Genomic DNA, 26,043 nt, shown 5'->3' with positions numbered 1-26,043 from the left:
ATGACTAATATCCTAGAACGCTTAGCTGATAGACAAGGTCCTGGACCACTTAACCAGCCCGGGGGCCAGGATAGAGGAGAAGATAAGGGTTTGGAGAGGTTCTTGAAGTTTAACCCACCTAAATTCACTGGAGAGCCCGACCCCGAGGCAGCTGAGAACTGGTTAGAGAGAATGACTAATATATTCACTGCTTTAGACTATCCCGAAGATAGGGGAGTAAATTTTGCTGCTTTCTAATTTGAGGGAGTGGTACGTGCCTGGTGGGTTGATAAGGGGGAAGTGGGAAAGAGCGCAGACCCCTTGGACTTGGGAAAACTTCACGAGGGAATTTAATGAGAAATTTCTCCCACCATTGATTCAAGAGAAAAGGGAAGATGAATTTATAAAGTTGAGGCAAGGAACTTCTAGTATAGCCGAGTATGAAGGGAAATTTACTAAGCTTTCTAAGTATGCTCCAGAATTGGTGACTACTGAACGAAGGAGGATAAGGCACTTTGTACAAGGACTTAATGTGGAGATTCAGGAGGGTTTAGCAGCAGCCCAAATCTCTACGTTCACTGAAGTCTTAGAAAAAGCACAGAGAGTCGAGAGTGTCAGGCTGCAAGTTAGAGACTTTCACGCTAAGAAAAGAGGCACTTCTAGTAACCCTTCTGGACAGGCAGATAAGAGTGCCCCACCTTTTAAAAAGGGAAAAGGAACGGGTGGAGTGGAGATATCTGTCATACCAAAAGGGACTCAATCAAGAGGGGATCGCAATGGACGAGGTCAATCTAGAGGGACACCTCCAAGTGGTCAATCTGTGGCTCCCCAAGTTGTTTGTGGTTATTGTGGCAAGCTCAACCATACAGAGAGTGATTGTTTTAGGAAACAAGGGAGGTGCTTGTATTGTGGTAGTACCGAGCACCAGATATCGAAATGCCCAACCGTACCAAAAGAAGGAGGTAGTACCCAAAGGCCTGAAAAGTCAGCCGCTAAGCAGTCTAGTGCTGGAGGAAGTCGATCTAAAGCACCAGCTAGGGTTTATGCATTAGGCTATCAACCGGTTTCCATTTCTGCTGCGGTCGTTGAAGGTATGATTCTTGCTTTTCATTGTCTATCTGAAGTTCTAAGAGACCCTAGTACAATTCACACTTTTACAAAATCCTAGAATCATAAGATAGAATCAAAGTTTGACTACAATTCAGGTGGATAGAAATTGTGAGATATGGGTTAGCGATTGTTAGTTACTGATTGATCCGATAGACGCGACTATTAAGGGGTATGATATTGTCCTAGATGTGAATTTCGAGGACGAAATTCTTTTAAGGAGGAGAGGATGTGAGGACTTGCAAAAATTTACTTATTTTAAACTCCTATTACTAGCTTATTTAAATATTTAATTGCCCGTTTGCCCCGACTATTTTATTTCAACCTTTTTGGACCCAATTAAATGGAACTATGACTCACTTATATTTTTAAAATGACTTGTTTCAAAATTTAATTTTTTGAAAGCTCGTTTAGGGTGAATAGTGGATGCACGTTTGGAGACAATAATCGAATCGAGAATACAATAAACTTGGAAAATTGGAGACTTGTACATTAGCCTTAAAATAGGTATTTTTATGTTTAAGTGTTCAAGTGTTAGTTAGTTATACTATCGTTATAAGAATTTCTTGAAAATTCCACTTTATCGCACACAAATCGGAAGTACGCGTTTTTACGCGCGCGATTAATTGTGGGGCTTAAGACCTCTATTTTGGGATTATTAAGAGTGAATAATAATAATATGAATGAAAGTGCATTAGAGGTTTAGTGCACTAGTGAAATAAACTTGAGAGGAATCGAGCACGGAACGCATGAGCACGTGCATTATTTTAGTGGACAACTTTGAGCAATTTTGGGCCACAAGTTTTAAGCTTACTCTAGAAGCTTTAACATCAGATTTTGACCCTTCTTTTCTTCCTCAAACCAGCCGAGCAACACAAGGGAAGAAGACCAGAAAAATTTCCTTCATTTTACCTCTCAATTCCTTGTTCAAATCACATCCAAATTTTACACGCAACACTTAAATCACTTGGTGATCAAGACAAGCTAGGAAAGGAGCTGTCTCTCACGGTTTTTCTTTAGCTCAAAGTGACCGAAATTTCTGTCTTGACCATTTAAGAAAGTAAGTGATGATCAACCCCTTAATTCTTGATTTATGGAAGTTAGATTACATTCATGAGCTCTTGGATTCTCATGGGTAGCTTTAAATTGTTAGAAATTTGGTGAGTGGGCTCTATGAACTCCCACTTTGGCTTGATGGACTGACTTTGTGAGTTTTGATGTTAATAATGTTGGATTAGTGCTTAAATTAGTTAAATTTAGTAGGAAATGAGTGATATTATGGATGAAAACTCAAAGGAAGTGATGAGGGAATTTTTTCATTTCTGCACCTGTACATGCCGTGGCCTTAGAGCAATTTTTTTGTGGTTCTAATGACTTTTTTATGATATATACATGTTGTGTGGGTTGTGCAAAAGTTTCATCAAAAACTTTCGGGATTTGGATGGGTAAATGTTGAGTTTTTGAAAGTCTAGTAAAACTGGAATTTTCCCGAAACTGCTCTAGCATTGTTTTTCAAACGGCTATAACTTTTTGCTCCGAAATCAAAATCTAGTGCTATTTGTGGCACTGGAAACTAGACATTACCAGATTTCCAACAGTATAAAATGCACATTCTGATTCCACCTGAGTAGTCCATACCAATCGTTTGAACATTACTATCCTGTTTCGCGTCTACACTGGGAGCTCTGTTTTGAGCAGCGAATTGATGCTCAAATATGAGCTAGCTATGGACCGATTATCGAAATGATTTCTTTTAAGAAATTGTATCTCTATGAATATAGTTTTCAACGCCACTAACCACGTTCGATTCCAAGTTGAATTGAGTGAGTTGTGGCCGAAATTCGAAACTGACTCAATGATTTGAAACCCTTTTTTTGGCTAGTAAATGTCTAAATCTTGATTGGGACTTGTTGTTTTAAAATTCTTGGTTTTAGTCACCTACCAAATGCATCTTGGATGTTTCTTAGACATTACCTTCACAAAAGGACCGTGTTTGAGACATTTTTGTTGGCCAAACGTTTTGAAAACGGAAAACTCATGTACAAGGCAGATTTGCCTTGGAAATTTGGAAACTTTGGTGATCTGGTTAACCAACTTTCCGTGCGTATTTTTCCATAAAAATTGATAGAGGAATAGCCCTCATGTGCTAGTATAATACTGCCAAATTTGGTGCCATTCTGAGTTTATTTCGATGTTCAAACAAAGTCCCAAAGTTTGTAATTTGAACCTGGAAATTTGCCTAACCGTCTCAATTTTTCAGCAACTTTGAGCCATTATATCTTGGTGCTCAGAACTCCGATTCTTGTTCCGCTTATTTTGTTTTAAACTTTGATTGTAACTCTAATTGAGTTTCAAATCTGAGAGGCTAATTAAAATTCTGTGAATTTTTCCGAATTTCCAAAGTTGGCGAAAAACCAACCTCAAAACTGTCTCGCAAGTCTAAAACAGTAACTTTGAGCCAAATTTTGAATGTCTTTCATTTGGAATCATGGAAAAGTGTCTTCTAGGACCTTTGTTACTTTGGAAGTAACTTCCAACGGTACTAAGTTTTCCAATTTTGGACATAAGAAGAGTGAGATACGATTTTTCAAAGATTTAACCTCAAATCGAAAAATTTTCAAACTTGACGGGAATAGGCTTTTTTTTTTAAACTCTTCCCTATCCTTCAATACTAATTGACCATTTTGGACTTGTCTTCATAAAGGAAATCAGTTTTTCCTTGTGTTAATAAACACTACATTTGAACCTTGAATTTTGAGCAAGTAAAACCCCATTCCATGGTATTTTCGAGATTGTACAAGTGTACAATCCCTCTCTTGATAAGAAAGGATTTTCAAGTGATAGTGTGTAATAGATAACTATTGTTTGCTCAGTTGCTCAAGGAGACCTTCACGAGGATCTCGAAGGGAACACCTAAGGTGATGAGAATATAAAGACCAAGGCCCATTCAAGCACATGGGGAATTGGAAGATTCAAGTGAAGACTAGTTGATTGCACGAATGCTTGAGTTTAGTAGAATTATTTGATTTTCCTCGTTGATTTTAGTTATTTCTCGTTTTAAAAAGTCTAGGTAATTAAGATAGTTTAATTGCGGCCTATTTGTTAGTAAATAAGGCCCAAAATCATTCTTAAGTATGTAGGGTAGTTTGGTCAACTTTTGGATTAGGGTTAATGCTTGTAAGGGCTATAAATAGCCCCACTTCCTCTTTGTTTTGGAGAGCAGTTTTGACTATTAAATACAATTAGTGAGTTTTCACTTTCTCTTTGGCAAGAGAGTTGCCTTTGAATACTTGAGAATCTTCTCAAGTTATTCACCCGAACTTATCAATCGAGTATCTCCTTGATTGTGGCGTTCTACTACCTCCAATTTGGTTCGTTAATTCGAGTAGTTACGGGTTGAGATAATATCAAAATTGTTCGTGACTTCTAGGGATTAGTTGGGTCAAATTTCCGCTGCCTAAGCCATGGTGTTTTGGTTGTCTAGATCGGGGTTTCACATCAGTTGGTACCAGAGCTAGTCGACAACCACCAGGTTATATCTTTTTTTTTCGTTTATTTCGAGTCATATATGTTTATCCCAATCTGTTCGTTTGTTTAGAACAAAAAAAAAATTATTACTGTTCTTTGACTGTTCACCGACACTGTTCACCGATACTGTTCGCCGACACTGTTCATAGTTACTGTTCATCCGAATACAAATCTGTCCAGCCTTGTTGTTTGTGTTATCCAACTTGTTTACTTGGTTTTCAAATCTGAATTTTGGCAAAACTTGTTGGAATTTTGTGAATCTTGAAGAGAACTTACAATAATCTTGAGCTTCTTGAATTCTTGACCACAATCTTGAAATTTCTGAAGTTCCTGACAACTTCCTTGAAAGTTCTTGAAAGATCTTGGAGTTTTTGGTAGTTATTATTTGTGGACTTCCTTGTTTTGTGTCGTGGTTGATAGTTGTAGTCAAGAAAAAAAAAACAGAAAACAAAAACGAAAAGAAAAAGAAAGAAAAGAGGAATCGGTTGGCAAGAAAAAAAAAGGAAAGGAAAGAAAGTGGCAATCGAATTGTTTTGAATAGGGAACCAAATCTGATTTGTGTAATCTTTCTTGGAGTAGAATTTGGAAGTTACCAAAAGTTGTTTCAAGAAGATTACCAAAGGTTGTTTCAAGAAGGTTACCAAAAGTTGTTTCAAGAAGATTACCAAAAGTTGTTTCAAGAAGGTTACCAAAAGTTGTTCAAGAGGAAAAGGATTTTCAAAGGGTTTCCAAAAACTAACTTGTTTCCAAAATCAATTAGGAAACTAAGTAAAGCACTTGGATAACTCTTTGTACTCACTTGGACACTCTCTCTCCTACCTTTTTAGGAAACTTTCCTAAACTCTTTCATCCATTTTTTGGAAACTTTCCTATATTCTCTCATCCATTTTTAGGAAACTCTCCTAAAATTCTCTCATCCATTTTTAGGACCTTTCCTATAGTCTCTGTAGACACCAAATTTTGAATAAATTTATGTGGCATCTATTTCATGATTTTCATTTTAGATTGCTTGCATTCGTTGTTTACTTTTAGTTTTAATTTTTGGTTTTAGCTTTTAAGTTTAAAGTTAGCGTAGAGTTTTTAGAAAAAAAGAAAAGGAAGACATCAAAAATATGTTTTAGTCATTTTGTTTTTATTCAAAGCTTTCTTGAAAGAGAAATGAAAATGAAAAATCACAAAAAAGGAGAAAAGAAAATTAAAGAAAAAGGAAAAAATAGGCTTTAGTTGGATTGGAAAAATGAAAAAAAAGAGAAAAAGGAAAAAGGAAAATTTGTTCACAAAAATATGTTTATTTCTTTAAATTCAATCTTTGGGCACTTTAGTTATTTTTATTAAGTTATTTTTGAGAAAAGAAAATGAATGAAAATGAAAAAAGAAAATGTGAAAAGATGGAAAAATGGCCATTTTTGTTGTTTTTAGTTGTTTAGTTTTTAAATTATTTTCATTATTATTACTATTATTATTACCTGGTTTTTTGTCAATTTGTTATTATTATTTATATTTTATCATTTCTGTATTTATTAAGTTTAAAAAAAAAAAAAAAAAAAAAAATTGATTCGCGGCATGCAAGTTGCCGCGACTTGCAAAGTGAAGATTCGGGTGAGCCCCTTGGGCTGCAAATACAGGAAGAAAGGACGGAGGTTTTAGGGTTGAAGGGAGGATCATTTGATATAAATAGAAAAAGGCAAGACAGCCGCAGGAGAGGGGGATGGAAGAAAGGTCGACGGCTAAAAATTATCAGAGAGAGCCGAGAGAGTTTCTGGGAGAAACAAAAAGTGACGGCGAGAAAATTTTAGGACAGGGGAGAGGGCTGATGAACGAGCAAAACCAGAGAGACTGAGAGTGGTAGGGGGTTAAGTGAAAAGCTGTGAGCTTGAGGATGGAAAAAGAAGATTGTTAGGGGAGCTGTTGGCTGCTGGAGAGGAGCGAAACCAAAAGGGTCTTCAGTCGCGAAGACGAAGAAGGGCTTGTGTCATCGCCCGCGCTCTTTCGCTGACGTTTTGAGGTTTCTGGCCGAATCATCTTGAGCTTTTTCTCCATTCAGGTATTGGATTCTTACCTGTTTTACGTCTTGGCCGAAAGGGAATTGCAGAAAGCTTGCGGCTTTGCTTGTTTTTATGCTTGGATTTGTTTAGCTTGGACTGGTTTTGAGAGACAGAAACTCGAATGTGGTCTATCATGAATGTTCATCCCAAGTCCCTCTCCTAGCCTCTATGCTGAACTTATGACTCTGATGGAAATAAATTAATGCATAAGGTTCGGATAAGTTTCATCTGCACGAACAAATTTGCAGAATTTTTATTTCCCTAGCTTTCTGTATGCGCATTCTTTTCCCTGATTCTGTGAATTCCATGCTCAAGGCTAGTAAAGGGTTTTGATGAACCTTGTCGCCTGTTTCTAGGATGTTTTGTGTCTAAATGTCTAATGATGTAAACTCTTGGTCACACGGTTGCATGGGTCCTCGTCTGGTTGCAGATTTTGTGCATGAAAGCTTGCTGCAACAAGCTTGAAGTTGGCTTGTTGCAGCAGCGTGGATTTTCTTTTTCGATTGCCCAAAGCTCGAAGTTTTCTTTCCTTGGCTTTCTGTCCAGCATGATTTTGTATAAAAGAGAGTAGATCCATGTTTGAGGATATTTGACTAGTGCTGGGTTTCTTTGGCTGAACAATTTTGCTGAATGTTTGCATCTGCATTTTATTATTTTTCTGAGTTGCTGTAAGCTGCGGAAGTAGCAGCAGCAATTGCAGAAGTAAAGAGGTCTTTGGCATTTGTTTGCTTGCGTGCAAAAATCAAAAACTTTGTTCAGGTTATGCTAACTAAACGCTTGAGATATTTACTGGTTTGGGGTTGATAAACCTATGAGCTTAGTGCATTTTTTTTGTGTGTATGAGTGGAGCCGCAGGGTTGCAACAGGAAGCCGCAAGTGTCGTCCTTTCTTTTGCTGCATTTCGTCTTCATCATTTGCTGCTTTCTTTTCTTCCCATAACAGCCCATACAAGCTAGTTTTTTTTTTTGGTCATCTTGTTAGCTGAATCTGGTGTAACTAATTAAGGATAGAATTGCATGTTTTCGTCTAAATGTCTCATGATTTGCGGATGCACAAACAAGAGGGAACATTGCAGCAAGATTGTTGACCGAAAACTTTGCAGAAACCTGAGGACAGTGAAAACGCAGCAGATTCTATTTTGTTGTCGCAGCCACTGTTTCTAGTTGTCATTAGCATGAAGTGCTGCCATGAATTATATTTTTCAGAGGTGTTTAGCCATGTTTGTTAATTGAAGTTGGTTGAAAGCTTTGAATGGATCTTGCTTGCCGAATCTTGTTGAGAAATCATGGAAGCTGTTGAATGAATTGGCATGATAATCACTTGGTTTGTTTGATGCAGAGAATGCTTTCGTACGTTTGCACGCATGCATGTACTAATTCCAGAAAATTGCATCCTCACCCCCCAAGTCTCCCCTTCTCCTGCTATGGCCCAATCAATTGAATAATTTCATCAAATTGGTCCTTGATAATTTTAATTTGTGCAACTTCATTGCTTGTTTGCTTCAATTAACTACCATGCTTAGCTTAAATTGCACTTAAGTTATGACTTTAGGGACTTTATGACTAAGTGAGCCTTGTTTTGCCCATTTCTTTTAATTTTTCTTAAATAAAGTGGTGCCTTGACCTTTTTATTATTTTGGAGGGTAATTGAATAATTTCACTTCATTGGGGCGTCAATTCAAGGGAGGTACACTCTATCCCTCATTTGCACTACATTTGACCTTACGTGCTCCTACGTGTTGTGTGAATATGCCTGTCTACTTCGCTTTCCTTACCTCCTTGCATGCATTTACTTGCTTTTTACTTTTGTTTAAGTTTTTATGGGGTATGTGTACACCTCTTGGCTTGTAATAGATAGTGCTCGGAGAGCATCTGGTCCATTCACCCTTTCCCTTTTATGCTTTTATGGGGTATGTGTACACCTCTTGGCTTGTAATAGATAGCACTCGGAGAGCACCTGGTCCATTTCCCCTTCCCCTTGGTTGCTTGTTTTTGTTGCTACATGTTTAATTGCTTTATTAGGCTCTTGCATCTAGTCGAGCATGCTAAGTGCTATGTGCTATGTGTTTACGAGTGTTTTGGCATGTCTACTTGCTTTCATAGCCATGAATGAGTGGAATGGATGAATGTACATTTCCGCTAGTCCAGCGCTAGTCGGAATTCATAGAATGGGCTAGTCCAACGCTAGACCCTTAGGGATTTCCCCTCGTTAGCACATCATTTGCCTATTTACTACATATCATGCATTTTTCCTTAGTTTTATCATTTGGCATGATCCTCGACCCCCTTTTCCCCTCATTTTAGGTTTTGCATCCCATACTAGCTATAGGGTTCATTTTGCTTGAGTGTCCCCTTCCGATAAGGAAAACGAGCGAGTGTGGCTACTCGATAGCCTTAGCACGCTAGTTTCGCCTTCTAATCAAAGGGAAAATCAAGTCACGATTTAGGTCTCCCCGTACCCAATATGCATGAATTCCCTAGGCTCATGCATTCTCAATCCACTCTATCATTACACTTTCACTTTTGTCTCATTTGCACACATGCACCTTTTTATCACTTTCACTCGCACACGAGTACTTTCATCTACATTTGCACACCTTCACTCTTATCTTATTACTTTTATCATTTTTCTCACTTCACACAAACTCACACTTTCACATGGCATGCATTCCACTCATTTTTCACGTCATTTAGGTTTAGGTGTGACCTCTCCAAAAGGATCATTATTGGGCTTCGCAATTAATGTGATTGGCACCACTCAACCTTTGAAGAGAAATTTCCCCCAATCCCCCTAGGTCTAGGCTTTTGCATTCATATAGACATATCCAACATGCGATACATACCTTGGGTAGAAAAAGTAGGAAAATTGGTTTAAGTCACGCAACTAGCCTTGGCTAGGTCGAAGGGGTGCCTTGGATTTTTATCCTTGCCTTCCCCTTCGTCAAATGTGACCCCCGATCCCTCTTTTGGTTACGTAGACCCGAAAGTTCTCTAAAAGGGTTTATTTACTTTTTTATTCAAAAACAAAAATCATTTTTGGGTGACTTGGTACACCCTAACTCTATACCAAGTGGCGACTCCATTTTTGATACAAAAAACCCTTTTTGAACTTTATATGGCCAAACCGTCGCATTATCAAGTCCCATGGCCTTTATTTTCATTTTGCACACGTTCACACACACACTACACACTCACATCTCACACCACTACTCACACACCATCACCACACAATTCATTCACTCATTCAAAAAGTGGGGCGCGACAGTTGGCGACTCCACTGGGGAGTTACTAAGTGGGTCCAAGCATTTGATTTGGCTATTCTTTTCCCTTTTTCTACCCTTTGTATGCATAACATTTGGATATTAGGGTTTCATTTTTCCATTTTTAGGATTTTTTTGCCTCGCGCGCGTATCCAACTATTCCCTCACTCACGTATGTGTGATTGGTTGATTGGATGTATGTTTACTTATTTTTCTCGCGCTTGCATTGCATTTGGGGGGGGGGTGTGTGTCACCTTTTAGAGCCTCGCGTGGTTCTCACCCCTTTCCCTCAAAATAGGGAGCACTTCATACGTGCACGTTTACTTACTGTTATCCCATTTTATTTTTATTTTCGTGGGCTCCATTTTATTTTGTTTTTCGTGGGCGTTTCCCACACCGCCTTGTAGGATTAGGATCGATTGCCTTGGGTAGGCGGCTGGTGTGCTCTGCGCCCATAGCGCTACCTAAGGGATCACTCGAGCCACCGATCAAAGGCCTTGGGAGTGATGACCCTTTGCCTTTAGGTCTGAAGGCTTGGGAGCCGAAGCTTTATCGAGTCTAGGCATTAGTGAACCCCAACCTCATGCATCCATGTTAGCATTTCCCTAGGATAGAGTCAGCCTCACCTTCTTTTAAGCACATTAGGCACGAGGGAAGGGGTTCCACCCCTTTTACTTGTTTTATTGTACCTCTTTTCTTAATTGCTCCCAATGTGTTATGTGTACTATCAAACTGCACTAACCATTTCATTGTTTCCTTGGTTTGCATTCATGTGCCTTAGCAATAAGAGGCCTCGTTGGCACTCTTTTAGTGACTCACCCACTAGATGACTCACATGTTTAAATTTCAGTTATTGCACTTAGCTTCCAATAAATACTCTTCATTTTAGACCTTTTCCCCCCGTTGCATTATTTGTATCCTTTAGGCCGTATTTGTCACATATTTACATCGCTTTAATAAATGGCATCATGCATAAACCATAGAAAGGGAATGCCACATAGGGAATCCCGTGTTTAGGAATAAGCCGCCTTGTGTCTCGGATACTTAATCCAGTGAGACTTGCACGTTTACATTTTTGTACCATCCAAAGGGGTAGTGCACAAGGTAAGGTAGGATCCGATCATTTTCATAGAGTGATCTTTGGAATATGAGCGTCTAATAATCACTTTTTGGCCATTTTATCAAAAATTGGTAAAAATCCCTTGCGTGAAGAACATTAATTTGAAGAAATTCACAAGTGGTTCCTCCTATTGAGATGATAAATAAATTGAGGCCAAAATTTGATTTTTAGAAGGTCATAGACCAATGCACCTCAATAATTTTGGAATAACCAATGGCCGGACAATTCAACCAATCCATTTTGCCAATTCATTCAATTTCATTCATTTGACCGATTTACCCTTTTTAGGGTCATTCGGCCGATTTTTGAATAAATCACTAATTCAATTTCATTCATTTGACCAATTTACCCTTTTTAGGGTCACCCGGTCGATTTTCAATAAATCGTCAATTCATTTGACCGATTTACCCTTTTAGGGTCATTCGGCCGATTTTTGAATAAACCACTAAATCAGTTTCATTCATTGTGCCAATTTACCCATTCTTAGGGCAACTGAGCCGATTCTGAATAAATCAAGTTTCATTCAATCTATTTGATCAATTTACCCTTTTTAGGGTGATCTGATTAATTTTGGATAAATTAAATTTCATTCAATTCATTTGACATGTTTCCCTTTTTTAGGGTAATCCGGTCGATTTTTAATAAATTGTCAATTTCATTTGACCAATTAGGATTTCAATGTCGAATTTCAAAATGGAAAACCTAGTCGATTTTGAGAAAAACATCCATTATATCCAACTATTTAATCAGTTGGGTTTTTGACTCATGCTTCACTGAGGAAATTTGTCGACAAATTCCAATCTCTTCGATAGGAGTTCGTCAAGGTCAAACCCATGCGTTTTGCAAATCAAAGGTGATCAATCTATTCGGACGTTGTCCTCATTTTGACAAATCCCTCGTCACTCCAATGGTCAAATTTTTCAAATTATTTTTCACTCAATGAGTTGATCAGATCCGTCAGGTATGGTATAGTGCTTACCCTAGAGGATTGCATTTTCATGCTAGGCCTACCCTTGGCATAAAAAGGGTTCCCCCATAGGACATGCATCCGAATTTTTTGGATAGTTACTAACTCTTGCCTTTTTCTTTTCCTTTTCTTTATTTTTATTGGAATATCTAAGCAAGGGTTGAATCTAAAGACAATTCCTTTCAAAATTCTCAGGTAATATTTAAATATAGCTTCTCGTCGAAGCCCCATCATAACGCGGTCCCGTAGTCAAGCCCAGAGGAGTCGTGTAAACATGAGTTCACAACCGGAACAGTCAGATAGGTCTGCTACTACCGCTCAACCCGAGACTGCAAGTTCGGGGATTCAGTTGACTGAGATGCTTACCAAGTTTGGAGAGATGGCGTATGAGATGGCCGCCCAAAGGAAGTTGAACGATGAGCTAATTAGCAGCGGAATTCAACCCGAACCTGTACCCGCCGGACAGCCTGAGCAAGGGCCATTTGTCCTACCTTCGGCCCATGCCACTGTTACTCCATCATTTCCTATTGCACCCGAAGGAATTTTCACATATCCCACCATACATTTGCCATACACTTACCCTCCTCATCCTTCATTTTTTCTTACTCGCACGCGAGGTCCACCACCCCAAATCACTTCAAATATACCACCTGAGCCACATACCTTTTATCACCCGGTTGCCGAGCCATTCCTACCAGACCATATTGTTCAAACCAAGGCAGAAATGGGGGAATCTTCTGCTCCCGTTGATATAAAGCTGCTCAAACGCCTTGATCGTTTCGATGAGTTTATGAGGAAGAGTCAGGGGTTGAACAACAAGGAGTCCTGGACTACGACGAGCTGTGTCTCTTTCCAAATGTTCAATTGCCTGAGGGATTCAAAACCCCGAAATTCAGCAAATATGATGGAACGGGCAATCCCAAGACACACCTCCGATTGTTCGCCAACAAGTTGGGTAGGCCAACAGATGATGAAAATCTGCCTTTGAGGCTATTCCCAGAAAGTCTGGAGGGGGATGCACTCGACTGGTATTCCAAGCTGAAACCCGAAGAAGCAAAGACCTGGCTGGACTTGTCCAATGCTTTTGTAAGGCAATATGAGTATAACTGCGAGCTGGCTCCGACACGAACCACGTTGGAAGGAACAAAAAGAAAACCATCCGAGGATCACAAGACCTATGCCAAGAGGTGGAGGACAATAGCTGCCAAAGTCGAGCCACCGATGACTGAGGACGAAATCATACGGACTTTCATTAAGGCACACGATCCCCCGTATTTTGAAGAAATTTTCCGCATGACTGGATGCTCGTTCGCCGCCATTGTCAATAAACTTGAGGAGTACGATGACTTCGTGAAAGCTGGGAAGATTGTTAATGTCTCTGCCCTCAAATCCCAGTTGGATGCTTTGCAAGGACAGGGGACTAGTGAGAAGAACCCGCAATTTAAAAAGAAAGAGGGGGAAACTGCCTTCACCTGGAATCAAAACCCTGTCCCAAGACCCAGACCTCGACAATACCCTACCAACTCAAACCCTTACCCCTACTACTCAAATCCTCATCCTGTTTACCACACCAATATCACTCATACTCGACCTCGCTCAAATTATGCCAACCCGCCTACAACCCCTTTCCAAATATCTCAACCAAGCTTTCAACAAGCTCGTCCTCGGCCTCCTTACCACCAAAGATTTCCCCCACCAAATAGACCCATCTACAACTATCCCCGACCCACTGAAACCTACAATCAAAGCCGTACCCGAACCTTCACCAACCTAGGCAGGCCTTTGGACCAATTGTATGAGCAATTGAAGGTTGCCAACAAAATAGGCGTGATTCCCCCTCCAACTTATCTTCATGGCATGCCTGTTGGGTACAATCCACATGCTATTTGTGCCTATCATTCGGGAGTACCTGGCCACTCAACCGCCGATTGCAGGGCACTTAAGCACAAAGTCCAAGACATGATCGAGGCAGGAGAAATAGTGCTAAGGAAAAGAGGTGAACAAGGGCCGATCATAAGTAGAAATCCTTTTCCTGAACACCAGGACACCTTCGAGGCATCCACCTCCAACGACGAAATTTGAAAATCCTGAAGGAGCTTTGCACAATTTGGATGGCCGAGTATCTTCCCTCTTGAAGGGAATTTCGATAAATCTAGGGGTTGTTATTTACTAAAGTTCACAAAACCCATTTCTTGCATATGTGAATAGCTTCATGAGAACATCTTTCGCAATTAAATTTTTGTCTTGTTTCCGCTTGGATTAGTTTTTCCATTAAATGCACAATTTGTTTATTTGATTATTGTCCTGAATTTTAATTCTTTTAATGGCCAAAGATGAAAATTATTTGACCCTTTGAATATCACTGTTCTGGATTCCGATAATACCATTCATCCAAAAATTCCTTCATTAAAAATCCTTCATTGAAAAATCCCTTCATTAAGAAAGCTCTTCATTGAAAATCCTTTCGTTAAGAAAGCCTTTCATCAAGAAATCCCTCCTCTGCCAAGTTCTAAGCTGATTGGTTAAAGCAGCGTCACCGACGATTGATTTTGATGGATGAAAGGCAGTTGAATGTCGTATGGCCTGTGTTCATAACAAAAAGGTCCGCCACCGGTCCTTTAGAGAAGAAGGACAAAGAGTTAAAGCGAGATTTGCCAATGCAAGATGAAATCAAAGACGAATTTGGCCTAAACTGGTAAGGCCATTTGTCATTCAAAAAAGTGCTACCGAGTGGAGCACTTATCCTTGAAGAGATGGACGGACAAACAATCTCTCAACCTATCAACTCAGACATGTGTAAGAAGTTTTATTTCTGATTATGCAAATTTCTTTTGGAAATCATGCAAGGGGCGAAACAAAAGTCAGGCCATCTTCTTTTCCAATCAAAACATTTCATCCCTAACCATCCCTTTTGAGCTATCAGAACAATAATTTTTTTTTCGTTTGGCAGCCCCTGAGGATTGCAAACCCCACACTGGGGCAAATTTATTTTGAAAGAGAGATGAAAGAAAAAAGAGGAAAAGAAAGAACCCCACACTGGGGCAAATTTAGTTTTTGAAAATGAAAAAAGAGGAAAAGAAAGAACCCCACACTGGGGCAAATTTAGTTTTTGAAGGAAAATGCAATGAAAAGCACAAAGAGAAGAATTCAATCAAACTGGGGCAAATTCTCCTCAGTTTTGTTCAAAATTTGGAGATGATCTCAAAATGATGCAATCTCAGGTTATTTCACACCTCTCATCAAATTTGCTTTCAAGCCTCAACTTTTCTTGAAATACCCCACCTGACCCCATTACAAAAGCCCAAAGTCCTGGCTTTCGTCACTTGCTGTATTTCTATTGGAAAGTTTGCTAATCAACTGACAAGTGATGTCCATAATGCCTTCGCTTAATCTTACAAGGGGAAGTGCATTTTACTGATGTCAGAAATCTTTAACTCATACTCCTGAGGCGATTAAGGTTGAGCTCTTCCATTGCTTCCTTAGGTAAAAATCCGAAAGGGCACCTCAAAAGAAAAGGAGAAAAAGAAAAGGAAAAGAGAAAAACAAAAACAAAAGCAAAACAAAAGAAAAGGAGTGGGGGCAACCTTGGTGAAAACCCGAAAGGGCGCCAAGGAAGGATTTCTGCAATGAGCAAGCACAAGGAGTAACAACTGGTGGTTTGATCCATTTGGATTTCTCCTCATTTTTGTCATACCCCTGCCAATATTGAATTCCAGAACAAGGATATTCAGAGATTCGAATACGCATCCTTGGGCCAAAACTGTGTCATTTTGTAAAACATTCTTTGGCAAATCCACTCTTAGGAATTTCATTTTTACCAAATTTCTTGCATTCATGGTATTTTTGTAGAATTTAAGCACAAATGGTTATGTGTGCATTCTTGTATGACATGTGAATTTTCTTGCATACTTTATTCTTGATCTTTGAATTTTGGTGAATAACAATCCCCGTGGTTTATTCGAAGCATACTTGGGTTCAGTCATCTCCTGAAAAGGGTTAAGGTTCAACAAAGTCAGTTACGCAGACTTCACAATATGGCAAAGCACATACCTGATCAGTTTGTAAATCGGAAAAGCCTTAGGGTGAAAAATCCAACTCAATCGGCTGCCGCAACAAAAGTTGATAAAGGCATGAAAGACTCATGTTTACACGATTCTCAAAGGCAAGCGGATCAAATGATGGTGGCAATTTCTTTGTTTTCTTTTCTTTTTGCAGAAAAACTGCATGCACAGATGAAAGTAATCACACCTCGCACTGGAATCGGTGTCGGAAAGAGTCCTCCGGTGAACAAAGGCAGATTGAAAATGTCGCAAGCAAATTTCATCAAAAAATGCAACAGCATGGCGATACAGAATCAACTCTGGACTCAAGTTGCAAAAATTCATCATACTGGGGCAAATTAATTTTTTTTGGAAAGATTTTCAAAAGTCAAAAGAAAAGCAAAAAGAAAAATCATCACTCAGAAATCAACACAAATTTTATCAAAAGCATTTTCGGGTCAGTCCCATGATCAAAGCATTTTCGGGTCAGTCCCATGTTCGAAAGCATTTTCGGGTCAGTCCCACGATCAAAGGCATTTCCGGGTCAGTCCCACGATCAAAAGTTTATTCGGGTCAGTCCCACGATCAAAAGCTTATTCGGGTCAGTCCCACGATCAAAAGCATTTTCGTCAGTATGATCAAAAGCCTGTTCGGGTCAGTCCCGCGATTAAAAGCATTTCGGGTCAGTCCCGATCAAAAGCAATTCGGGTCAGTTCCCACGATCAATATTCGGTAGTACATCGCATTTCGGGTCAGTCCCACGATCAAAAGCATATCAGTCCCACGATCAAAAGTTTATTCGGGTCAGTCCCACGATCAAAAGCATCAGTTTCAAAAGCGGTCAGTCCCACGATCAAGAGCATTTCGGGTCAGTCCCATGATCAAAATCTTATTCGGGTCAGTCCCACGATCAAGAGCATTTTCGGGTCGTCCCATGATCAAAAGCATTTTCGGGTCAGTCCCATGATCAAAAATCTTATTCGGGTCAGTCCCACGATCAAAGAGCATTTTCGGGTCAGTCCCATGATCAAAAGCATTTTCGAGTCAGTCCCACCATCAAAAGCATTTTCGGGTCAGTCCCACGATTCAAAGCTTATGCGGGTCAGTCCCACAATTCAAAGCTTATTCGGGTCAGTCCCGTGATTAAAGCTTGTTCGGGCCAGTCCCGTGATTTGAATTTCCTATCTCTAGTCAATCCCAATTTTATATTTCTGTTCGGATCTATCCCGTGGGTCTATTCCAATTTTACATTTCTGTCCGGGTCTATCCCAATCTTAAATTCCTGTTCGGGTCAGTCCCAATTTCAAAATCCTGTTCGGGTCAGTCCCGTTTTAAATTTCTGGTTCAGGTCAGTCCCGATTTCAAAATCCTGTTCGGGTCAGTCCCGTTTTAAATTCCTGCTCGGATCAGTCCCGTTTTCAATTCTGGTTCGGGTCAGTCCCGTTTTATTTTTCATGTTCGGGTCAGTCCCATATTAGAATTCCTGATCGTTGGAATCTTTTGCAGCCCAATAACACAGGTAAGTATTTGGTGTCTACTTCTTTGCCTCAAGTTTTTTCAAAACTCAGACAAAGAGGGGCAAACTGTAGACACCAAATTTTGAATAATTTTATGTGGCATCTATTTCATGATTTTCATTTTTAGATTGCTTGCATTCGTTGTTTACTTTTAGTTTTAATTTTTGGTTTTAGCTTTTAAGTTTAAAGTTAGCGTAGAGTTTTTAGAAAAAAGAAAAGGAAGACATCAAAAATATGTTTTAGTCATTTTGTTTTTATTCAAAGCTTTCTTGAAAGAGAAATGAAAATGGAAAATCACAAAAAAAGGGAGAAAAGAAAATTAAAAAAAGGGAAAATAGGCTTTAGTTGGATTGGAAAAATAAAAAAAAGAGAAAAAAGAAAAAGGAAAATTTGTTCACAAAAATATGTTTATTTCTTTAAATTCAATCTTTGGGCACTTTAGTTATTTTTATTAAGTTATTTTGAGAAAAAGAAAGTGAATGAAAATGAAAAAGAAAATGTGAAAAGATGGCCATTTTTGTTGTTTTTAGTTGTTTAGTTTTTAAATTATTTTCATTATTATTACTATTATTATTACCTGGTTTTTGTCAATTTGTTATTATTATTATTTTATTTTATCATTTCTGTAATTATCAAGTTGTTAAAAAAAAAAAAAAAAAAAAAAATTGATTCGCGGCATGCAAGTTGCCGCGACTTGCAAAGTGAAGATTAGGGTGAGCCCCTTGGGCTGCAAATACAGGAAGAAAGGACGGAGGTTTTAGGGTTGAAGGGAGGATCATTTGATATAAATAGAAAAAGGCAAGACAGCCGCAGGAGAGGGGGATGGAAGAAAGGTCGACGGCTAAAAATTATCAGAGAGAGCCGAGAGAGTTTCTGGGAGAAACAAAAAGTGACGGCGAGAAAATTTTAGGACAGGGGAGAGGGCTGATGAACGAGCAAAACCAGAGAGACTGAGAGTGGTAGGGGGTTAAGTGAAAAGCTGTGAGCTTGAGGATGGAAAAAGAAGATTGTTAGGGGAGCTGTTGGCTGCTGGAGAGGAGCGAAACCAAAAGGGTCTTCAGTCGCGAAGACGAAGAAGGGCTTGTGTCATCGCCCGCGCTCTTTCGCTGACGTTTTGAGGTTTCTGGCCGAATCATCTTGAGCTTTTTCTCCATTCAGGTATTGGATTCTTACCTGTTTTACGTCTTGGCCGAAAGGGAATTGCAGAAAGCTTGCGGCTTTGCTTGTTTTTATGCTTGGATTTGTTTAGCTTGGACTGGTTTTGAGAGACAGAAACTCGAATGTGGTCTATCATGAATGTTCATCCCAAGTCCCTCTCCTAGCCTCTATGCTGAACTTATGACTCTGATGGAAATAAATTAATGCATAAGGTTCGGATAAGTTTCATCTGCACGAACAAATTTGCAGAATTTTTATTTCCCTAGCTTTCTGTATGCGCATTCTTTTCCCTGATTCTGTGAATTCCATGCTCAAGGCTAGTAAAGGGTTTTGATGAACCTTGTCGCCTGTTTCTAGGATGTTTTGTGTCTAAATGTCTAATGATGTAAACTCTTGGTCACACGGTTGCATGGGTCCTCGTCTGGTTGCAGATTTTGTGCATGAAAGCTTGCTGCAACAAGCTTGAAGTTGGCTTGTTGCAGCAGCGTGGATTTTCTTTTTCGATTGCCCAAAGCTCGAAGTTTTCTTTCCTTGGCTTTCTGTCCAGCATGATTTTGTATAAAAGAGAGTAGATCCATGTTTGAGGATATTTGACTAGTGCTGGGTTTCTTTGGCTGAACAATTTTGCTGAATGTTTGCATCTGCATTTTATTATTTTTCTGAGTTGCTGTAAGCTGCGGAAGTAGCAGCAGCAATTGCAGAAGTAAAGAGGTCTTTGGCATTTGTTTGCTTGCGTGCAAAAATCAAAAACTTTGTTCAGGTTATGCTAACTAAACGCTTGAGATATTTACTGGTTTGGGGTTGATAAACCTATGAGCTTAGTGCATTTTTTTTTGTGTGTATGAGTGGAGCCGCAGGGTTGCAACAGGAAGCCGCAAGTGTCGTCCTTTCTTTTGCTGCATTTCGTCTTCATCATTTGCTGCTTTCTTTTCTTCCCATAACAGCCCATACAAGCTAGTTTTTTTTTTTGGTCATCTTGTTAGCTGAATCTGGTGTAACTAATTAAGGATAGAATTGCATGTTTTCGTCTAAATGTCTCATGATTTGCGGATGCACAAACAAGAGGGAACATTGCAGCAAGATTGTTGACCGAAAACTTTGCAGAAACCTGAGGACAGTGAAAACGCAGCAGATTCTATTTTGTTGTCGCAGCCACTGTTTCTAGTTGTCATTAGCATGAAGTGCTGCCATGAATTATATTTTTCAGAGGTGTTTAGCCATGTTTGTTAATTGAAGTTGGTTGAAAGCTTTGAATGGATCTTGCTTGCCGAATCTTGTTGAGAAATCATGGAAGCTGTTGAATGAATTGGCATGATAATCACTTGGTTTGTTTGATGCAGAGAATGCTTTCGTACGTTTGCATGCATGCATGTACTAATTTCAGAAAATTGCATCCTCACCCCCCAAGTCTCTCCTTCTCCTGCTATGGCCCAATCAATTGAATAATTTCATCAAATTGGTCCTTGATAATTTTAATTTGTGCAACTTCATTGCTTGTTTGCTTCAATTAACTACCATGCTTAGCTTAAATTGCACTTAAGTTATGACTTTAGGGACTTTATGACTAAGTGAGCCTTGTTTTGCCCATTTCTTTTAATTTTTCTTAAATAAAGTGGTGCCTTGACCTTTTTATTATTTTGGAGGGTAATTGAATAATTTCACTTCATTGGGGCGTCAATTCAAGGGAGGTACACTCTATCCCTCATTTGCACTACATTTGACCTTACGTGCTCCTACGTGTTGTGTGAATATGCCTGTCTACTTCGCTTTCCTTACCTCCTTGCATGCATTTACTTGCTTTTTACTTTTGTTTAAGTTTTTATGGGGTATGTGTACACCTCTTGGCTTGTAATAGATAGTGCTCGGAGAGCATCTGGTCCATTCACCCTTTCCCTTTTATGCTTTTATGGGGTATGTGTACACCTCTTGGCTTGTAATAGATAGCACTCGGAGAGCACCTGGTCCATTTCCCCTTCCCCTTGGTTGCTTGTTTTTGTTGCTACATGTTTAATTGCTTTATTAGGCTCTTGCATCTAGTCGAGCATGCTAAGTGCTATGTGCTATGTGTTTACGAGTGTTTTGGCATGTCTACTTGCTTTCATAGCCATGAATGAGTGGAATGGATGAATGTACATTTCCGCTAGTCCAGCGCTAGTCGGAATTCATAGAATGGGCTAGTCCAACGCTAGACCCTTAGGGATTTCCCCTCGTTAGCACATCATTTGCCTATTTACTACATATCATGCATTTTTCCTTAGTTTTATCATTTGGCATGATCCTCGACCCCCTTTTCCCCTCATTTTAGGTTTTGCATCCCATACTAGCTATAGGGTTCATTTTGCTTGAGTGTCCCCTTCCGATAAGGAAAACGAGCGAGTGTGGCTACTCGATAGCCTTAGCACGCTAGTTTCGCCTTCTAATCAAAGGGAAAATCAAGTCACGATTTAGGTCTCCCCGTACCCAATATGCATGAATTCCCTAGGCTCATGCATTCTCAATCCACTCTATCATTACACTTTCACTTTTGTCTCATTTGCACACATGCACCTTTTTATCACTTTCACTCGCACACGAGTACTTTCATCTACATTTGCACACCTTCACTCTTATCTTATTACTTTTATCATTTTTCTCACTTCACACAAACTCACACTTTCACATGGCATGCATTCCACTCATTTTTCACGTCATTTAGGTTTAGGTGTGACCTCTCCAAAAGGATCATTATTGGGCTTCGCAATTAATGTGATTGGCACCACTCAACCTTTGAAGAGAAATTTCCCCCAATCCCCCTAGGTCTAGGCTTTTGCATTCATATAGACATATCCAACATGCGATACATACCTTGGGTAGAAAAAGTAGGAAAATTGGTTTAAGTCACGCAACTAGCCTTGGCTAGGTCGAAGGGGTGCCTTGGATTTTTATCCTTGCCTTCCCCTTCGTCAAATGTGACCCCCGATCCCTCTTTTGGTTACGTAGACCCGAAAGTTCTCTAAAAGGGTTTATTTACTTTTTTTATTCAAAAACAAAAATCATTTTTGGGTGACTTGGTACACCCTAACTCTATACCAAGTGGCGACTCCATTTTTGATACAAAAAACCCTTTTTGAACTTTATATGGCCAAACCGTCGCATTATCAAGTCCCATGGCCTTTATTTTCATTTTGCACACGTTCACACACACACTACACACTCACATCTCACACCACTACTCACACACCATCACCACACAATTCATTCACTCATTCAAAAAGTGGGGCGCGACAGTCTCTCATCCACTTTAGGAAACTCTCCTATATTCTCTTCCTAGATTCTAGGAACACTTTCCTACATTTTCTCCTACATTCTTGTGATTACACTTGTGGAAAGGTTGGTAACGGTTGTTGGACTTGAGCAGCATTTCTCAACTACCTAACCCAACAGGTAAAGGTATTTGGTAAGTCCATTAGAGTGACATCCATATACACGGGTGCGAGTGGATACACGTAAGGGAGCGTGAAAGGCAATATCTTCGGTTTCGTTGCTAACTTTTTGCAGGTTCCCTCATACGTCATGGCGAGTATAAGACGCATAAAAGCTAGCCCACAACATTATCTTCCTGATCCTAAGGGAGTCAAAGAAGTGGCATTACATGGTGTAGATGAGCAATTGGACCTCGTCAAATCTCAGTTGTGTAGACACCAAATTTTCAGTGTAATTTCATTTACTTTTAGTTTTATTTGTCGTGCTAGGTTTATTCACTTTTTAGTTTTTTAGTGTTTTATTTTATTATTTCATTTTTAAGTTTTAGCATAGAATTTCTCGGAAAAAAGAAAAGCATTCAAAAATTATGCTTTAGTTGTTTTGATTCAATGTTTTTTTTTGGGAAAATATGAAAAATGAAAAAAAGAAGAAAAAAAAAGGAAAAAAGAAAATCATTAAACAAACATAATTTGTTGTTAAGCATTTTGTAACAGCCCCACCTTCCCCTAAGGCGAACCAAAGGGGTTAGCGGACTGCCTGCCCAGCTCTCGCCAGGACTGATGAGCAGTTACATGCAATCTAGAACGTTTCGGGAAAGTAAAAGTGCGCTCGGACAAGCCACAAATATCAAAAGGAAAAAAAATTGAAAAACGAAAACGATGAATAGTGGCCTGGCACAGCAGAATCCGGCCGGAATCTGGCCGGATTACCGGCCGGATTCTTGGCTGGATACTGTCCAGTGAGCAAGGCCGGATTTTCAAAAAAAATCCCAAGGCAATCCGGCCGACAATCCGGCCAGTTTCTGGCCGGATTCCTGGCCGGATTTGGCCCTGTTCATTCCCGCCAGAAATTTTTCTTTCGCCGTTTGAAATACGAGTTAATCTGAAATCCAACCAAATGTCAACCAAACACATATACATTGAAATGTAACATTTACAAGCCAAAAGCCAAAGCGGCATATCAAAACGATTCATCATGGATATACATGTTCGGTTTGCCAATCAAAAGAAATTGAACCCAATACACATTAGGGTTTCATTCAAAGAGCTATTCAAAAGACATTTACATGGGCTCAACTTGACAACCAACTAACACAACCTTTTCCAAAAGTGGTCATTTCCTGTAAGGAAAACAAATGGAACGGAATGAGCTTAAGCCCAGTGAGTTACTACCACATAAGCAACAAAGATCACTTAAGCATAACCTTTCATTTCAAGTACACAATTAAGGAATAAAACAAATCAGTAAAAGGATACGGACGGCTTCTCAAAGCCCATTTCCTACGATTTTTTTTCTTGATCCAATCTCATTGACTCCTCGTCAACGTTATGGAGTACCAACCGTAGAACCCACTTCACTCCCAGTTCCTTCCACCCAAACAACCCAACCGGGCCCGCACTTCCAATCAGTTAACTTTGCGTAATACGTCGAGCTATACCAGAACCAACGAGTCATTCTTACTACAAGATTCCCTTAGTACAGTCCCCGTGCATTGTCATTTCCGACCAAGCCATCGCCGGCTCATTCAATTGACTACCTACCGGTGGTTTGAGCTCAGTTAAATACGAGTAAGGCCGTTGGATCATTCGTCCAAACGACACCAAATCAGTTTTCCATGAATGGAAGAATCAGTGAGGCTTGTGCTCTATTCAATCGAATGCCATTTCAGAACTTGATTTCTTGGAACACAATGATGAGCGGTTACTTGTATAATGACTATTTTAAAGAAGCAGCTGACTTATTTGATAAAATGCGTCGAAGGGACTCTTTTACTTACAGTCTCATGATTACTTGTTATGCACGTAGCGGTTTCGTAGAAAAAGCAAGGCGAATATTTGATTCGATGCCCGATAAGAGTTGTGCAGCGTGTTGGAATGCACTGGTTACAGGGTATGTCAAGAATGGGATGCTCAGCGATGGTAGGAAATTGTTCAATGAAATGCCAGTGAGGAACTTGGTTTCGTGGAATACAATGCTCTCGGGATATACCCGTAGCGGGCAAATGCGTTTGGCTGCTAAGTTTTTCGAAGAGATGGAAGAAAAGGATTGGATTTCGTGGAATTTGGTATTAGAAGGGTACACGCAAGCTGGTGATCTGAATGCTGCTAGGGAGTTTTTTGAAAGGATTCCCAATCCAAGTGTTGTTTCTTGGGCCACAATGTTGAGTGGCTTTGCAAGGCATGGCCACCTTTCAGAGGCAGAGGGATTCTTTAACAACATGACGGAGAGAAATGTTGTTGCTTGGAATGTGATGTTGGCTGCATACATTCAAAATTGCAAGGTTGACAAGGCAGTAGAGTTATTTAATGAGATGCCAGAGAAGGATGCTATATCATGGACTACCATCATCAGTGGTCATGTCCGAATTGGTCAGCTTGAAGAAGCAAAGAAATTGTTGGATAGAATGCCTTATGAAAATGTAGGGTCACAAACAGCCATGATACTTGGCTTTATTCAGAACAATAGGATGGATGATGCCAGTCAAATTTTTGATCGCATGAGGAAACGTGACACTGTCTGTTGGAACACGATGATCGCGGGATATGCTCAACATGGAAGAATGGATGAAGCTTTCGATCTATTTCAAAATATGGCCCCAAAGAAAATAGATACTTGGAACACCATGATTGCGGGCTATGCTCAAGTAGGAAAAATGGAGAGAGCACTTGAGTTGTTTGAGCAAATTGAGGAAAAGAATGTAGTTTCTTGGAATTCCATAATTTCAGGTTATGCACAAAATGGGTTATACATGGATGCACTGAAGAGTATTTTGCTCATGATTCGTGATGGGAAGAAGCCTGATCAATCCACTTTTGCTTCTGGCCTAAGGGTCTGTGCGAGTCTTGCAGCTGAGCAATTTGGGCAGCAACTTCATCACATTGTGGTGAAAAATGGTTATATGAAAGATATGGTTGTCAGTAATGCTCTAATTACAATGTATGCCAAGTGTGGAAGTATCTTGAGTGCCAGAGATGTATTCAGTGATGTTGATAACCTTGACGTGGTATCCTGGAATTCTTTGATAGCAGGCTATGCTCTGAATGGATATGGGATAGAGGCATTCAAACTTTTCCAAGAAATGGAAGGATATGCTGTCATTCCTGATCAAGTTACTTTTGTTGGGGTTCTTTCTGCATGTAATCATGCAGGCTTAGTTTCTGCAGGTCTAACCTTGTTCAATTGCATGACGCAGAAGTATGGCATTGAACCTTTGGCTGAACATTATACTTGCATGGTCGATATGCTTGGCAGAGCAGGAAGGTTAGAGGAAGCCTTTGAGTTAGTCAGGAAAATGAAGGTCCAAGCCACTGCAGGAATATGGGGTGCTCTTCTTGGGGCTTGTCGCTTGCATAAAAATGTGATGCTTGCTGATTTTGCTGCTAGGAAGCTTTTTGAAATTGAACCTCATAAAACATCAAGTCTAGTGCTTCTCTCAAATATTTATGCTCAGTCAGGGAGGTGGGATGAGGTCGACAGAGTTAGAAATTTCTTGAATCAGAATGGCATTGAAAAGGAGCCGGGATGCAGCTGGATTGAGGATCAACGCCAGATATTGGTTTTTCAATCTGATGATTATTCATGGCCAAAAACAGCAGAAATATATAGGGCATTACAGATTTTAACAACACAGATTATGGAGCTTTCCTGTTTAAATGGTATTGAGTGTGCTCTTCTTGATGTTGGATGATTTATTTCATCACATGCATCAAATAAAGTTTTAGCGGTACTTCAAAATGCCCTTCTGCAAATTCACTTGTTCAGGTTCTTTTTGGTACTCGTTGAGAATTACCTTGGCTTTGTATGCATGAAGATGATATTGGTACTTGCTTAGGTATTGTTCTAATAATCTTGTACTTACTA

At 39.7% G+C, this 26,043-nt stretch overlaps 1 protein-coding gene across 1 annotated transcript; it reads left to right on the top strand.

Annotated features, from left to right (window-relative positions):
- LOC113757349 (pentatricopeptide repeat-containing protein At2g35030, mitochondrial-like) lies at positions 1 to 25,870 on the top strand. The gene is made up of 3 exons (XM_027300696.1): positions 1 to 161; positions 244 to 925; positions 23,792 to 25,870. The coding sequence occupies exons 1-3, from the start codon at positions 1 to 3 to the stop codon at positions 25,868 to 25,870; spliced, it is 2,922 nt and encodes a 973-aa protein (XP_027156497.1).
- The last annotated feature ends 173 nt before the right edge of the window (positions 25,871 to 26,043 follow it).

This window comes from Coffea eugenioides, unplaced genomic scaffold (genome assembly GCF_003713205.1).
Source record: "Coffea eugenioides isolate CCC68of unplaced genomic scaffold, Ceug_1.0 ScVebR1_3021;HRSCAF=4155, whole genome shotgun sequence".
In the NCBI taxonomy this organism is placed as follows: Eukaryota; Viridiplantae; Streptophyta; class Magnoliopsida; order Gentianales; family Rubiaceae; genus Coffea; species Coffea eugenioides.
The sequence above is the reverse complement of the archived record's forward strand: the minus strand, read 5'-3'. Positions and strand labels throughout refer to the sequence as shown.

Coding starts and splice junctions, on each gene's coding strand:
- LOC113757349 (XM_027300696.1), top strand. CDS start 1: ATGACTAATATCCTAGAACGCTTAGCTGATAGACAAGGTCCTGGACCA. Junction 162..243: donor CCCGAGGCAGCTGAGAACTG/GTTAGAGAGAAT, acceptor TTCTAATTTGAG/GGAGTGGTACGTGCCTGGTG. Junction 926..23,791: donor AGATATCGAAATGCCCAACC/GTACCAAAAGAA, acceptor ACACCAAATCAG/TTTTCCATGAATGGAAGAAT.